At 45.9% G+C, this 17,119-nt stretch overlaps 1 protein-coding gene across 1 annotated transcript in view; it reads left to right on the top strand.

Annotated features, from left to right (window-relative positions):
- The window catches only part of FAM20A (FAM20A golgi associated secretory pathway pseudokinase), a 54,992-nt gene extending 40,803 nt beyond the window's left edge, over positions 1-14,189 (top strand). The window contains exons 3-11 of the mRNA XM_079131984.1: positions 98-148; positions 1,383-1,461; positions 6,117-6,209; positions 6,979-7,094; positions 7,622-7,802; positions 8,714-8,823; positions 9,480-9,561; positions 9,975-10,034; positions 11,293-14,189. Of these exons, the coding sequence (XP_078988110.1) occupies positions 98-148; positions 1,383-1,461; positions 6,117-6,209; positions 6,979-7,094; positions 7,622-7,802; positions 8,714-8,823; positions 9,480-9,561; positions 9,975-10,034; positions 11,293-11,557 (1,037 nt within the window). The 3' untranslated portion in view covers positions 11,558-14,189. The remainder of the gene's footprint in view (positions 1-97; positions 149-1,382; positions 1,462-6,116; positions 6,210-6,978; positions 7,095-7,621; positions 7,803-8,713; positions 8,824-9,479; positions 9,562-9,974; positions 10,035-11,292) is intronic.
- Positions 14,190-17,119: the final 2,930 nt, after the last annotated feature.

Consider the following 17,119-nt stretch of genomic DNA (forward strand, 5'->3'; position numbering starts at 1 on the left):
CAGCCCCCTGGGCTCTGGGAGATCCCTTCTGAACCGGCCGCTGCTGCACTGAGGGTCCAGGAACATGGCTGCAAGTTCTCACTGCCCTTCTTTGCAGATTACAGCCAGGACGAGAAGGCTTTGCTGGGGGCGTGTGACTGCACCCAGAGTAAGTTCCTGTCCCTGCTTCCACCCAGCCCCCTCCCTGTCACAGCTGCAAGAACCCCAGCGTCCATTCCAATGCGGGTGTCCCTGCCTAATCCTCAGAGGTCAGCATTTCTCCCCGCTCACCCACAGAAAGAAAGGCATTGGAGAAGAACCCTGCTGTAGGCTCTGACTGACCCGGATGCGGGCCAGGGACAGGCTTCACTGGCATCACTGGGGAACTTGTAAGAAAAACAGGATCTCCGCTTCCATTCTGATTTCCTGAATCAGAATGCGAATTCTAACAAAATCCTCAAAAAGATTTGAGGGCGTTTTCAAATCTAAGAGGGCATCGTGTGGGACAGTGGTTCATGGTGCTGGGAACACATTAGACTCACTGGGGAAATTTTAAAAAGTGCTGTTGCTCAGTCTCCACCTCCCAAGGTTTGGGTTCAGCTACAGAGGGTGAGGCCCAGGCATTTTGTTTTTTAAATGCTCCAGGTGATTCTAACGCAGCCCCGGTTGGGACCACTGGGGTAAATGATTGACGGGATGGAAAAGCTAGGAGGGCAGCAGACTCTCCCTCTGCCTGGTCACTGAACCTTGGGCCAGCCACCTCTGGCCATAAGTGACCTCATCCACTTACCTCAACTTGATGAGCTCGCATCAGACATTTCTCCACGTGACACCATGTGTCAAAGGTTAGGTGTTTATAGAGCCCCAGGCTTCCCTTTTCTTTAAGCATCTGCCCTTTGCCATTGTATAGAACACCAACTGAGGGAGGGAGTCGCTGTCCCAACCCTCAGGGGCAGGCAGCAGGGCTGGGCCAGAAGGGGGCAGGTGAGGTGAGGCAGGCTACAACTCAAGGAAGCAGGTGCCCCTGAACCGGAGGCACCTGGATTTGCCGAACCCCAGCCCCGCCCAGCAGAGAGTCTTAAATAGAAAGGGATGCAGATAAACTGAGTCTAAGATAATGTAACAGATGGCATGGTCAGAATCCACAAGGGTGCAGTTGAAACAAAGGAAAGGATCGGTTCCTCTTAGGAAAACCTTTTTTTGGGGTTTTCACTTGTATCTTTCTGGGGAACCCTGATCCATGCTCCACTGAGTTTACCCTGCAGGCCTGGAAAGCAAATACCGGTCCTTAAGGTCTCATTAAATAAAAGAGAAGAAATTGGCTGGGCCTGTGGAGTGGAACAGCCCAAGCCCTGACCTCAGGCCCAGGAAGCGTCCTTCACTTGCCCTTCCACCCTTCACAGTTGTGAAGCCCAGCGGCGTCCACCTGAAGCTGGTGCTGAGGTTCTCCGACTTCGGCAAGGCCATGTTCAAACCCATGAGGTAAGTGGAGTCTTTCCCACCGCTGCACCCTGTGCAACAGCTGGGTGGGTGGGTGGGGTGCTTGGACTAAAAAGTAGTAAAAGTATTCTAACGCTAGGCATGGTGTGGCCCACCCTTAATCCCAGTGACTTCAGAAGCTGAGGCAGGAGGATCGCAAGTTCAAGGCCAGCCTCAGCAACTTGGCGAGACCCAGTCTCAAAATTTAAAAAAAAATAAAAAGGGACGAGGATGTAGTTCAGTGGTAGAGCACCCTCGGGTTCAATCTCCAGTACTGCCAAAAAGATAAAAAGAGACCTAATATCTTTGTACCAGTGATTGGGAGACTGTGTTTTGGACATCCTACCCAAAGCGTGTAATTCTTTTTTGTGAGAATAATAGCAACTACAACAGTAAGAGCTAGTCTTCACAGTCCTTGCTAGCATCTGCGCCACATACTCCACACAAACTGTGTCTGTGGATCGTCAACCTCCTCATGAGCCGTTATGATGTCCATGGTAAGGTGAAGACTCTGAGGCCACAAGAGGCCGGCTCATCCCCAGCGGCAATGGTGGACCCAGGCAGCAGAACTGCTGGGTTCACTCTCTCCTGCTGTAATGGGTCCCTGCTTTCCTCCAGTGCTAGCACCCTCTTTGGGATGTCAAAAAGTTTGCAGATCTCTACATGACAATACTCACTTTTTGTTTTTTTTTTTTTTTTGCAGTGGGTGTGATGAACCCCGGGGCCTCTTACAGGCTCTGCAAGAGCTCTACTGTGGAGTTACATCCCCGACCCTACAATGCTTGTTTTGAATGAAAAATTAGACAATCTAGGAAGGCTACTATAAAGTCAGTTACACATTCATATATATATGTATATGATAATATATATATATATCATATATATGATTTTATTTAATTTTCATATTGGAGATTGAATCCAAGGGCATTTCTACTCCTGAACTAATTCCCCAGTCCTTTATATTTTTTTATTTGGAGACTGGAGAGTCTCACTAAGTTGTCCCAGTTGGCCTTGAACTTGCCATCCTCCTATCTCAGCCTCCAGAATCATTGGGATTATAGGTGAGCACCACCATACCCAACTACTTTCATTTATATTTTGTTCCTAAAACAGTAACTTACAGCCAGGCCCGGTGGTGCTCACCTATAATCCCAGTAACTCAGGAGGCTGAGACAGGAATATTACAAGTTTCAGGCCAACCTGGACAACTTATTCTTTTAAATCTCAAAATATAAAAATAAAAGGGCTGGGAATGTAGCTCAGGGGTGCAGTGCCCCTGGCTTCAATACTTACCACCAACTTAAAAAAAAAACCAGAAAATGTACATGCCTCTGAATTTCATATATATTGGTGAAATAATCCACATCTAGTCTTCAGGCATAATTTGGTGTGTGAATGGGTTTCTGGCCGCCACGATGCTGCAGGCTGGGGTCTCCTAAAGTGGGACTCTAATGCCTTAGCCTAGTGAATTGCTCCCCCTGGAGATGCAACATTTAAGAGAGAATGGCCCCAAGAGGGACTCTCATTACCCAAGTCACATGTTTTCCAAAATGCACTGTATTCCAGTGGAATCCACATAGACTGACCAGGGTTCCATACCTTCAGCCAGGTAAGGACAGTCCTCATGGGCAGTCTAGTCGCTTGTTCTAGAGGCAGGGCCTAGTGAAATGTGTACCAGGTAACGGGTCTTCGTTCCTGACCTGAGGGACCAAGGCGCCCCCTCAGGAAGGGACTTAGAGTAGATCAGCTGCCCTCGGGAGCCTTCAACAACTCTGATGCCCAAAGTCCCAGGCTGGACTGGCTCTGGGGCTTACCCATGACCCTAAGGCCCCGGCAACCTTGAGAGGCCTGCTTATAAGGAGATTCCCCCATTTTTCCTATGTGGAAATGCAAAAACCTAGTTGTCTGGTCAATTTACATATATAACTTTTCAGAGATGTATATGAACCAATTGAATATCTGCTTATATTTTTTGATTTAAAAAAATCTATCATAGAAAACAATATATAGGGCTGGGGTTGTAGCTTGGTGCCAGAGCCCTTGCCTAGCATGTGTGAGGTACTGGGTTGGATCCTTAGCTGCATAGAAATAAATAAAACAAATAAAATGAAAGCATTATGTCCATCTACAACTACAAAATTTTTTTAAATGTTAAAAAAAAATATATAAATACATTTAGAAATATTGCTCCCCCTGCCCGCAACTCTCATGTTCCACTTGCCAAGAATTCTTGGTGTTGGTCAACATCATCACAAAGCCAAGTTTAGGTCCGTGTTAACCCTGTAGTTAAGTCTTTTCCCCTCTCCTCCCCCATGACCCCCAACGACCTTTTTAACCAGTTGTCAGGCTGCAAAACCAGCTCGGAGTGACATCATCAGCTCAAACAAAATTAAGTCATTGAGAGGGGCCCCATCACTTGAGAAACTACCAGATGGAAACTTGAATATGGAAAGTGTCCTTTCCCAAGGGACAGTTTCCAGAAGGCTCTTATATTCAGGCATATACAGTACTGACATTAATAAATTCATTCCCTTTCATTTTATTTTTAGGAAATGGATTCTCATGTTGCCTAGGCCACGAGTGAAGTGCTGGCTGATAGTTTTGAATCATTGTCTCAGTTACTCATGCACATTTACGGTGTTCTCATGAAAGAGCACAGGTTAGAGAGAAGCAACTCAGGGCACACTGATGCGGAAACGCAAGGCGCTGATGGGAAGCACAGACATCTGCCAATTCACAGATCCCAGATCCATAAGTCGCATTCTTGGAGGAAAAGCTCTGTATGGTGCGTTAGGATGTCTCTAGGTTTTAAAAATGAGAAACCTAATGTGAAGTGGAAAAATTCCACATTCAATTTTCATATTCAGGGGAGAAAAACTATTTGAACTACAGTGTTACATCGGTAGGAAAATGAAGGAACATAAGGAAGAACCTACAACCCCTTTTCTGCCCATGAGAAACAAACACAGAAATTGTTCAAATTAACCAGCTTCCTGAACTCCCTGAAATTAATACGAAAATTTTCACTATTCAGTGATAGGAGCAGTTTTACCTATTCTTATGCCATAAACAAACATTCATCTACAATTTTATAAAATGTACTCCAAAATTAAATACTGTGGGCTAGGGATATAGCTCAGTTGGTAGAGTGCTTGCTTGCCCTGCAAGCACAAGGCCCTGGGTTCAATCCCCAGCACTGAAAACAAAAAAAAAAAAAAAAAAAAAAAAAAAAAAAAATTTAAATACTGTATCATTTTTAAATGCATTTTTTAAAAACCATGCATTTTCCCATAAGTAATTTAAACCAAAAAGCATTTTTCCCTTATTAAAGAGGGATAGCAGGAATTTTTCTTTGGATAATATGCATTCTAAATATAAAGGTGATTTTTTAAAAATGCATATGTTCAATATATTGCACAATAAGAAGTATACTCAGGCTTCTCAAAATGAGGGAAGCATTCACATCAAGTAAAAGTGGTTTTTCAAATTTTAAATCATTTCTAACTCAGGCCATACAAGGAAGCAATGATGTTTTAGAACATCCCAAATCAGAGACCACATGTTCTTATGGATGGAATTAGGAAGTAATGGGAGACCAGGGCCAGGGACCGTCATCTGGTGCAGAATGTGGTGATGCTCATGAGAAGGGTCAGGCCAGGCGTGGAGCTGTCCTGGAGACGTGGTGGCACTTTCTGAAATAGAACCTCTCTTTGGGGCAGCCTCTGGCTGCAGCTCTTGAGACTAGCCTGTGTGTTTTGGCAGCGTGTACAGAACCCTTTTGGACATAGGCTGGTTACCTAGGGCTATGTCTGCGACATCACATTTCTTTACATTGTTGATGTTTTTGCTGCCTTCAGAACAGTTCACGCGGTGGACATAAAACTACTGGAAGATCCCCGTTCTTCCATGTTTGTTAGCATCAAGGCAGAGTCGATCTAGCAGCCAGAGGTCACCCCATGATGCCCTGGTGATCAGGAGGCATTTCCTGAACAAGCACACCAGCAGGCCCCAGCCCTCTGAGCCAGGTTGCCGCTTTTCAGGAATCCCTTAGAGAGTTTAATGTGTACATCACTCAATGTCCTCTTCACCTGTCTCCCGCAATCCCATGGCTGGGCCCATTCTCCTGACCCACCTGAGTTTCTCTCAGGGGACTGTCCCATGTGTTTCTCCCAACCACCCCAAGATCCAGAACTTCTAGCTGTTCAAACCTCAATCATACTATCCTTGTCTAGGGAGCTTTCCATGACCAAGTTCTCTGGGTCACACCCACCTTTCTTAATCCTGGGGCATCTGGGTCTGCCCTGCCTCTGGTTCTGCTAATAGGTCCTCTCTCCTCTTTCAACACTTTCAGAAGAATGTCTGTATTTCTTCTTCACATCTGTTGGATTTTTAAAGAATCAGACACTGTTGTCAAAGCTTAAGTGGGAAACTTGATGTCGATGGCGCCTGCAGGACCGTGTCTTCCAGAAGCCTGACTTCCTACCTTGCCCATCTCTTCCTAGCCCAGGAAGCCATTGACCATTCCTGAGTTGTGGCTCCATCATGCGTGTATATATGAAAAGCTCGAAAGCACGTTCCTCCTCCTCTTCCTCTCAGCCCTGTCCTCAGGCTCCCAGCTGAAGTCTGAGTCCAGGGCGTGATTCCCTTCTTCCTTCTAGACAGCAGCGAGATGAGGAGACGCCTGCAGACTTCTTCTATTTCATTGACTTTCAGAGACACAACGCTGAGATCGCAGCTTTCCATCTGGACAGGTAAGTCTGACCCCTGAAGGTAATGTCCACTACAAGGGCCAGTTGCCCAGGAGAGAACACTGGAAAGACCCTTCGGGGACTCTCTGGCATTTGATCCTTCTGGCTGTTCGTCTTTTCCATACCTGAGTGTGGTGCCTTTAAACTCGATACTCCACCCCACCCCATAGTCTTTAACATAATGAAACAAACAATTTATAAAGAAAACTAACTCTGCCGTGCTGCTCATGTTGCCATCTTGGGCTTGACTCTGCCCTTTGCTCTAGTTACCTGACCCCAAAATGAGAACGAGTCGTAAGGTGGCCATAGTAGAAGATAAAGCACATTCCTAAACGTTCAGGTTCCTATTTGCTCAGTCACTGCTACTCCGAGTGTGGGCTGCGGATTTGCATCGTGGGCACCACCCAGGAGCTTTTTAGACATGCAAAATCTCAGCTTCACCCAAGATCCACAAAATCAGAATCTACCCTTGAAAGAGATTCCCAAGTGATTGGCACGCACACCCAAGTCGAGAAGCACCAGAGCAGAACACAGCTTGGATGGTAGAAGGGTTTGCCCAGGAGGCTTGATGGAACAAGGGTTCCTTCTCCATCCTTCGATAGTGACCCTGGTCGCTGTCAGCTCAGCACAGACCACAGAGACACCCTCAGCTGCTGCACTGCAGGATATGGTCAGGAACACCAGACAACTTCTAACATGTTCTGGCCTGGGGAAAAGACTCCTCCCCATTCCCTGACCATCCCTCAGATCTAAACTGGACTCCCTCTTTCAGGATTCTGGACTTTCGACGGGTGCCGCCAACAGTGGGGAGGCTAGTGAATGTCACCAAGGAAATCCTAGAGGTCACCAAGAATGAAATCCTGCAGAGTGTTTTCTTTGTCTCTCCAGGTAGTGTGCTGGCCAGAGCCTGTGGTGTACGTGGTAAAGCAGGAGCCCACTGTCCTGTTCACGGGGGTATGGCTCCTTGCCACCCGCACTGCCATTACTGGGGTGGGCGGATGCTGCCGTCAGACTCTCCCATCCTGGTCGGCTTCAGCATTAGCATGAGATGGACCGTGAGTGGGGAAAGGTGGTGTGCAAGCTGCTGATAAGCCCGTGTGGTTGCTAAACCCACAGCGCTGACCTCCCTGGAGTCAGAGGTCATCCATTCAGGGCAACAAAGAATGTCCCAGTCATATGGATGGGATGCAGAGAGACTGGATCCACACTTTCTCTGCTCAGAGACATTGGGAGTTGGTGCCCATGATGCTCCGTTCAGTAGCTGCTCTGTCCAGAAAGGGCAGTTTGCTTCTTCCACCTTTTCCCAAGCCGGGGTTCAGGGTTTCCCATCTAATCCTAAGGGATTTCTTGGGCAGGATGATGGCACACCTCCAAGTCCTCCTCTTACGCTCCTCTCTCCTTCCCCGCCGCCCCAGCCAGCAACGTGTGCTTCTTTGCCAAGTGTCTGTACATGTGCAAGACCGAGTACGCAGTCTGTGGCAACCCGCACCTGCTGGAGGGCTCCCTCTCTGCCTTCCTGCCGTCCCTCAACCTGGCCCCCCGGCTGTCGGTGCCCAACCCCTGGATCCGCTCCTACACACTGGCAGGAAAAGAGGAGTGAGTTGGCCCCTGGCGGCAAATGCCCTGTCTGTGGCCCTGCAGTCCCGTCCTCGAGAGTTGTCACTGTTGGACCCCAAAAGCTTCCTCAGTTCTCCTCTGCCTCATTTCATCTTGATCCCTGACCAGCTGGCCTGGGTCTGTTCTCTCTCTTCCTTCATTTGTTAGGTGATGAAGAGCCTGTTAGGTGCTAGGGGACACAGGGGACATAGGCTGTCCCTCAGGAGGCTTCTTGGGTGGACAATCAGCCAGACGAAAGTGCTCCTCTAATGGAGAAGCATATGAGGAGCCACGGAGGACGCCAGTTATCCTGAGGAAACCCCCGGGGCCCAGAGCCTCCTGGCGTACCCCCGGGCCCAGGGTCTCCCTGGCACGTAGCAGCACTGAGGCCATCTTCAGGCCACCCTGAGTGTGGCGGTCAGAGAAGCAATGGCAGAACTTCTGGAGGACACAAGTGACGGGTCATAAGGGACTTTGTGAAGGTTGAGAGGCAGAGGGTACACGGTAGGCAGGGGCACAAGTGTGACAAGCAGGACGAGGTGGCCATGGCGGGTTGTGAAGAGTACAGGAACCCTGGAGGACTGATGAGAGCGATGCTGAGGAAGCAGGCACTCCCTTTCCCCTCCTGCCCCGGTCTCCTCTCTGGCACGTGGTACCCCAGCCATCAGCTTAGCTCCCGGCAGAGTGAGTGACTCTGCACCTTTTACCAGGTGCAATCTACGGACTCCCTTCCCATGTCCTTGGCCAGGGTCCTCCTGCAAGTCCACCGCCTCCGCCCGGCACCCTGAGATGTTGCCCCCAGTCCAGGGCAGGGCCGGGAGGCAGGGATTTGGGAGCAGGTGAAGGTGGGGGAGGGCCCAACACCTTGCCATCTTGGCTTTTCCAGCCCCAGGACTTCTTCTCACCCCCAGGTGGGAGCTCAACCCCCTTTACTGTGACGCTGTGAGACAGATCTACCCCTACAACAGCAGCAACCGGCTCCTCAACATCATCGACATGGCCATCTTTGACTTCTTGATAGGTAGGCCCCCACGCTCAGGGCACTGGCAGACGTGGCCGTGACCTTTGCACAGAGCTATATCCTGGTTCATGAGGACTGAATAACCCTGCGCTTCCCAGCCTCAAAAGTGGCAAAGGTCCAAGAGGACATGAGTTAACAGGTGCTCTCTTCAAAGACCTGGAGTTGAAGGGGACCCTGCCACAAGGCCCGAGTGGGCGGGTGTCAGACTTGACCTTACATGTTCCCTGCACCCAGTGAGGGGACAGCAGGTAGGAAGGCGAGAAAGCACACGACGTATAGCAGCAGGAGGGCCGAAGGCAAGGTCCTAGCCATAGCAGGACAGCAGAGTAACAGGCGGCCATGGCACAGGAGCTTAGATGCAAGCAAAGAGACAGAGGGCTGGCTGTCACTCCCTTCAGGGAGTTTGTTTACTCTCAGCTGGGGGTGCCTGGGCTGAAAAAGCCATTCAGCATGGGCAAGAGGGACGAGTGCACAGTTCAGGGCACACTAGAACCCCTGGGCGGAAGTGGGCAGAGAAAGGGGAGGAAGCATGGGAAAGGCCAGCTGAGGCCCCGATCCAGACTCCTGTACTGGACGACTGACAGGCCTCTACTCCTGGAAAGAACTGGGGTCAGAAGCTCCTGGTCCCCCGACCTGCCAGCCTCTCCCTTTTACAGGAAACATGGACCGTCACCATTATGAGATGTTCACCAAATTCGGGGAGGATGGGTTCCTTATTCATCTCGACAATGCCAGAGGGTAAGTGTTCCTGCCAGCTCTAGCTCTTTCCTCTCCAGCTGCTCCAAGGAAACCAGAGGCCCCAGGGAGGGCCTGCACAGTCACGCCCACCTCCAGGTGGCTGCGTTTCCCACTTGCCCTTGATTCTCTGCCCGCCTAAGAGCACTCCAGTGAATCAGGCTGAGGCTCTCCGTGCTTCTCTTACTAGTGGGTCCATCTTGCAGGCAGAGAATGAGGCTTCTCCTCAGAGGCTGCTAGCTGGGTATGAAGGAAGGAGGGGTTGCAGGGGTCCAACCAGGAGAGGGAGCTGGGGAGGCGCTGCTGTGATTCCTGGCTTCTTACCCCTCCCACGGATTTAAAAGGGAGGAAACAAAGTCCCAAGGGAATGAGCAGACGCTGCTCACTGACGCCCACTGACGCCCGTCTTTCCCTAGGTTCGGACGACACTCCCACGACGAGATCTCCATCCTCTCGCCTCTCTCCCAGTGCTGCATGTAAGTTTCCATGCAGCAGGTGCCAAGGGCAGGTGGCCATTGGGACAGTTCGTCCTGCTTGCCACTGAGCTCTGAAGGCCTTCATCAGTTTTCATGGTCTAGGACGTGGGCAGGTAAAATGAGGTGAATTGCCTCATTTCTTAGACAATTACCACATCTACTCCAGCAACATCTCACTTTTTTCATCCTTCAGCGTAAGATGAATTCAGACGTAATCTTTTAAACCTTCCAGTTGCCAACTGTAATCTCTAACCCACTTAAATCACCCACTTTTCAGGGACTGATAATCTTTGATATTAAGAATCATACCTCTGCTTTGTCCAGGAGTCAGATAAGCTCATAACTATTACTGTTTCATCACCATCTAAGCAAAGTCCTGATTAGAGTCCCCTTTTATCAGTCTGTGTCCAGAGTTTGGTTCGCCCAGCCACCTCTTCCCTGGAGGGTGTCTAACCTACTTCCAGGCCTCTCTGGCATCTTAGCCAGGCTTGTGAAACTGTCCACCTGCTCAGCAACAGCATCCAGAGCTAATTATAAATACGTGGTTCACATCAAACAAAACCATCCCGATTGTTTCCAGTGGGCAACTCAGAATACGAATATTCTTAATCAACTTCTTAGATTAACTCCAACATGTCTCCCTTTTTGCTTCCTTCTTCCCTCCTGGGCAGGACAGGCAATAGCTGCTTATGACAAAAGTAAGATAATTAAGTTGCCTGCACAGAAGTCCAAGTCAGAATCCTACATAAAAGGAAATCAAAATCCCGAAGCCAAGATGGTCCCGACCCATTTTCATTTCTCTGATTTTAGAATCTGAGAAACAGTTAGCAAGACACATCTTGGAGGCTAGCTCTTGAAATGGCAGGCAGCTTCATCATTTCACTTACTGGAAGCTTCTCCCATCAGTTTTAAATCTCTGTAAAAATCTTTTAAATCTCTGTAAAAAAGGGTCACTTCAGTTTTGATTCCTTTAGCGACCTCAGTGCAGATATGTATGGTCCAGCATCAGTAGGGACCATCACCATTATTAGAGTTCCAGTAGCTGGTCAGGCTGTTGACCAAAAGGCAAATGGGCAAAGGCGGTCACCTTTTCTTCATTCCTTTTTTGTGCAGTTTTCATTAAACGTGCTTGAGAAGGCACTGGGGGTGAAGGCTCTAAGAACATCAGCTGCGACAGCTATTCTGGGGAAAGGGCAGGCACAGGCAAGATATCTCCTTTACCCTGACTTATTTGGCTCCTGTGACTCTGCCTTTTCAGGATCAAAAAGAAAACACTCTTGCACCTGCAGCTGCTGGCCCAGGCCAACTACAGACTCAGTGACGTGATGCGGGAGTCTCTACTAGAGGACCAGCTGACCCCAGTCCTCACAGAACCCCACCTCCTGGCCCTGGACCGCAGACTCCAAATCGTCCTCAAGACAGTGAAGGAGTGCACAGAGGCACATGGAGAGCAGCGTGTCATCGCCGACATCCCAGCACAGCAATCGGTCCTGGACTCTGGCCAGGCTAACCTGACAAGCTAAGGGCTGGAGAGGCAACTTTCAGAAAGCACAGCTGGAGCCAGCGGTGGACTCTGCAGTACAGACCACTGCTTCCTTACTTCCCCCTCCTAATGCTGGAGGGCAAGTCTCACGCTCAGGAAGAGGCAGGGCATGTTTTGAAACAGCAGGTGGGATCCACTGACCTTGCTCTACAAGATCACCTCTACAGTGAATTGCCTTGGCTCCTCTTTCCCAGAAAGCTCTAGCTCCCTCAAGGCCACAGACTATCTTCCCAGTGCACTGGCAACCTGAACATGACTCACATGTGGAAGGTTTGTAAGTCCTGTTCCCAGGAAAGTTTTAACTGTACCACATCAAATAAAAGAACAAGTGGATACCTGTCCTTTAAGTCCTTATTCTATCTACAAGTAAAGGATAATTCCCAGCCCAGATTATCTTGCATATCTCAAACAGCTTCAAAATCTACAAATAATTCAGTCTCAAACTGGTTCAAACTAGACTTCACAATTTCTACTTATATTTCAGTCACTGTCCCTACTGAGCGGTAACTTCTCAGAATATTATCACAAAAAAATGCAAATAAAATAGGAATTTGCTCTAAACACACGAAAAGAGATGTTTCAGTGTGACAGTATTAAATACCAACTGAAAAAACAATGTCAAAATCAGCAGGCAGTAACAACAGGAGGAATTCTAATGGAGGGAAAGTAGGGGAGGTCTTCAAGGTCAGGACAGCACATGGGTCAGGCCTAACGGGGTCTAGAGAAAGGCCTGGAGAAAGGAAGGACAAAGACCAGGGCCTGCCGGACCACAATTCTCCTCCGATGTCCCAGAATTGTGGCCTATGAGACCCCAAAAGGAGCAGGGGGCTATCTGGAGAGATGAGGTCCTCTGGATACCTTCTCCTCTCGTCTTAACTCAGAAATAACTACTGAGTTTCTGTCCCACACCTGCTTTAAAGGACAGTAGGGATTCCCTGTCTCTTCCATTTCTCCCTACTGACTTGTTGACATCTCAAACTCTAGAACTGGAGATGTGTTTATTCCAGAATTAATAACTGAAACCACAAATAACAATGTATTCATTCTACAGAATGGTTAGTCAACAAGCAAAAATAAATGATTTCATCTTATCCACTTCTCTACTGATAAAGGTTAATAAAAGGGTGAGGGGAGTAGAGAACAAGGTCAGGAACTAGAAATGTCATCCAAGATTGCAATATCCAAAGACAGCCCAAGGAGAAAGGATAACAGGTACCTCTGACCTACCCTGGTACCCAATACCGGTACATTGCCCCTGAGCCTTGTGGTTCCCTAAAAGATCACTATGGTTCACCCCAAGTCCACCCACATTACAGAGACACAGAGGCTTCCGGTCCTCCCAAACATACACATAACCTCCAACCCCTCAAGAAAGAGAACTAAGGCTCAGAGAATAAACCACCCGATCCAATGGTTTAGACCTGTCCCAATGGGTTCTTTCCACTGTAATACAAAAACCCAACCGAGTTACAACCAATTTATGTTATGTTTGCTGTAGAAAAGAGAAAAATAGCTTCCTAACAGAGGAACCTTAATCCCAGAGACTGCCTCACATGGGGTGGCTGAATGTAGCACAGGACTTCCCACTTCATCAGCTGTTTCTCCCACTTCAAGTCATTTTTTTCCCTGAGGAGGGACCAGGAAATCACCCACAAAGGAATGCGTGAAAATAATCAGGTAAAGACATTCAAAGAAAGGCACAAAAGGGTTGGGATTTCCAAACCACAGAACCTCAGGAAGGTGAGTTTCAGCTCCATCCAACCAGCTACTGCTATGACAGCAAGCTAGTTTTTGAAGAGTATATGATATTGTGATCTACTATTCAAAATGAAAGTAACAGAACTAAATTTGACCATGATGAGGACCTATATGCCTTATTATTCACTCTTTAACATTCTATTGTCTTTTTAACAAAATTATGATGATTCATCAAATGGTATTAAAAATGTCCTCACAGTACTGATTAGTATTCCTTAATGTTAGAAGGCTGTCATGTTTTTTTAGAAACTAGTGAGCCCATCCAACTTGTTCATTTTCAACCGCTGCTCAAGTTACCATAAACTATTCTATGAAAACATTCCCTGTCACCTCTGACAGCAAACAGAAGAATGAAATATGGCCGTACAGTACAGAACTTGGTGATGCAGGGGCTGGAGCACCTCTGCAGCCTTCTCAAAAACCAGAACAATTTGAGTCTGAAGACCACAAACCCGTCAATTCTCTTGGTGTCCTATAAAGTTGTCTTGGACATAAATTAGCAAATACTGAAATTCTTCATTGCTCTACCACGATAGGTTTCTAGAGTTTATGTTCACTTTGTTTTCAACCCATCAACAAGCAATCTTGTTTTCTTGTTCAAGACCCCATATTTTAGTCTGCGGATCTCTTAACGCTGCATTCATGGCCACCAGTAACCGACTCAGGCCTGAACAAAGCTTATCTAATATGCGTACTTTCTACCTAAGACACAGCACAGCCTTCTTGCACCTAGGCACCTGGTTGGTTAGCCCAGCAAGACTATGGGCCTTTCCAAATAGGAAAATCATCAACAAAAAGCACAAAACTGCAAAGTGGCAATAAGAAGACAATAAATAAATAAACAAACAAACAAAAACCACATTCACAGTGTGACAGCTGAAACAAAAATGCTGAGTGTCCCCTTGTTCACCTCAGGGTGGGAGAACATTCACTGGAGACTCCAGCTCTTCACTGCTCTGTGCAAGTCCTCAAAATGACTGCAAAAGCACTCTGGGTACAGTGGGGGGTTACAAATATATTTAGAAGTAGGCAAATTTGCAAATACAAAATCCATAAATGATGAGGAACAACTCATTTGAGATTAAGATGATAAAAAAGTTCTCCATCTAGTGGCAACTTCTAGAAGCACAGACCTACTTAGACAAAATTGGCAGAACTTTCATTCACAAATCAGTGATTTTAGTTTCATGTGGAGTCATGAAGCCAAGAGTTCTGAAGTTATGTCAAACAAATTTCAGCAATGTACATCACAATGCTGGTTTCTACACTAAAACCCCACAGTGTGAGGTGAGAGAGATTGATTCCCCCTTTACTTCATATAAATACAGCCTTTACTGATAGTTATTTCGACAGATATCTTCAAGGGCAAATTCTGTGGTTATCTAGCCATTGTTCATTCCCTAAATGTTGTTTCAGCCCATACAAAAATACATTTCCAGGTTCTAATCAAAGTTATAAAAAAAAAAAAAAAAAAAAAAAAAACTGGCCCAGCTATTAGTTGTTAGACATAAAGCAAAATTTAAAACAAAAACAATCTGACATCATGCTACTTCAATTTTAAAACATCAACACTTAATGTGTTAAATAAAAAGTGAGTCAACATGGGCTACTGTTTAAAAGGGAGAATGAAACTATAACAAGAACAATACCCAGGCAAACTTTCTTTAGTTCTACTCTGTTGTGATGCAGCAAGTTTCAACCCCAGTGGGCTGGAGGGAGTACTGAACTTGCACAAAGAGCCCAGGTTACAAAGTAGCACATACTACAGAATGTTCTTCTGGGGCTGAGGAGGTAGCTCAGCAGTAGAGTACTTGTCTATATGTGGTGAGGCTGCGAGTTCAATCAGAAGGACCACAAAAAATAATTAAAAGATTGAGTTCCTGAGTGTGTTAGCTTAAAAAAGTTTTTCTAGCACACCTCCAACTTCAATGGATGTGAAGAGATTAGCATCATTATACTAATAAGTACGACTTAATCATCTCACTCCTCAAAAATCCAAGCAATAAGTATTAAGCATGTTCTATAAAACATCTCTAAGCAACTGCATATTTAAATTCAAACCAATGACATGCTAATCCAAAAAAGGTGTTTTGCTCTTAGTTATGGGAAAGTTCCAAGGCCAAAAACCAATCTATCCTCAACAAACAGGAAATCTTCAATTTCTGTTTGGATCTTCTCCTTCCATAACTTGGCAGGTAATTCGGCAACATCTCTGCTATCATTTAGGCAAATCCATTCTTTGACAAACTGAATTGGAAAGCATGGAAAATAAACATCTTACTTTTTAAAAATAATGATCCCATAATTCACTTCCTCTTCTCATTCTCACCCACCAGAAAAGGAGACTTTGGGAAGGAAAGAAAAGGAAGAAAAAAAAGGAGAAAGCGAAGAAAAACTGATTCATTTAAGAATTTAAATTATTTCATCTCTTTTATTACTTGACCTACTGTTATGACAATCTATAACAAAAAGAATAGCATGTATGAGCACACACAGTATCATCAGACAGGTAACCAGGAGGCAAGACGAAACGGTCCTTTGGCCATCTATACTTCTAGAGCAGTAGATCTCATAAATCCACTCACCAAATTCAGAAGTAATGACTCCTAAAACCCTGAATATCAACCACAACAAAATTATGCCAACTGTGATTTCTCACAGACACTTAGATTGCACAAAGATAAAGCTTTAAATGTGAAAATTTTTCAATTCAGATTTATCTTCAAATGTCTAATCAAAAACTACAAAAGGGAGTAAACAGCAAGCCAAATGATTTGAGTAAAACTCATTGAGAAAGCAGTATCCATACCTAAATATACATGAACATGATTATGTACATATAAGAAACTGATTTTATGGCATTCTACATAATTCATTTAAGTACATTTCTGACTTTTAAACAAAGATCAAAATCAAGCTTTAAGCTAATAACATAATTTTATTTTTAGTTTTTTAAGTATAAAAAAGATAGCTAAACAAAGTACAGAGCAGAAAACCCTCATTTAATATAGATTTTGGAAATTAAAAAATTTTAACAAGGTGGCTTTCTATCCCACACTAACATGTAAATAAAATTTCCCAGATTTATCTTCCAAAGTTAGTAACAACCTAAAATCTGCAAAAAAATCTATCATGTCCAATTTAAATTACCTGGGAATAGGAGAAAGGATTATTAATCAGAACCAGTTGCACACAGATGGAAAAATGCTTGCAGTCACTCCCAAATATTACCCTACGATATACATAAATCACAATGAAAATAAAAGTGCCTACATTATGGAACTGTGAAATTTTGTTTAAAAAAATCATAATAAAAATAAACCATTGGGTATCATTGGAATATTATAACACATAAGGCAGGAAAATACTGAGTTACAGGTAAGACTCAAAACACAAGGTGACTTTAAAAAATAAAATAAAAGGCTGCCAGAGAAATACAGGACAGACAGGAAAGCAGGTCTTCCAGCAGGATGGCCTTTTAGACACACACACAGACACATCCCATCCCATCCCATCCCATCCCATCCCATCCCACCCCACCCCACCCCACCCTACTTTACCCCACCCCACCAGAAGTTCTAGCCAACATAAAAAGGGGGGAAACGTTAAACCGAAGTACAAAACTTATTCCTAAACCTCATGCCTCAATGAATTTAGTGGGGGATAATTCTCCACACTGAATTTGTCCACCTGGTTCCTCCCTTTAACATCACTTTCATTTTTCCGTGTGACATTTACTCCACCTGTATCTACTCTCAGCAAATCCAATCTCCTGGAATCAGTC

This window comes from Sciurus vulgaris, assembly GCF_902686455.1.
Source record: "Sciurus vulgaris genome assembly, chromosome: 3".
NCBI classification, from domain to species: Eukaryota; Metazoa; Chordata; class Mammalia; order Rodentia; family Sciuridae; genus Sciurus; species Sciurus vulgaris.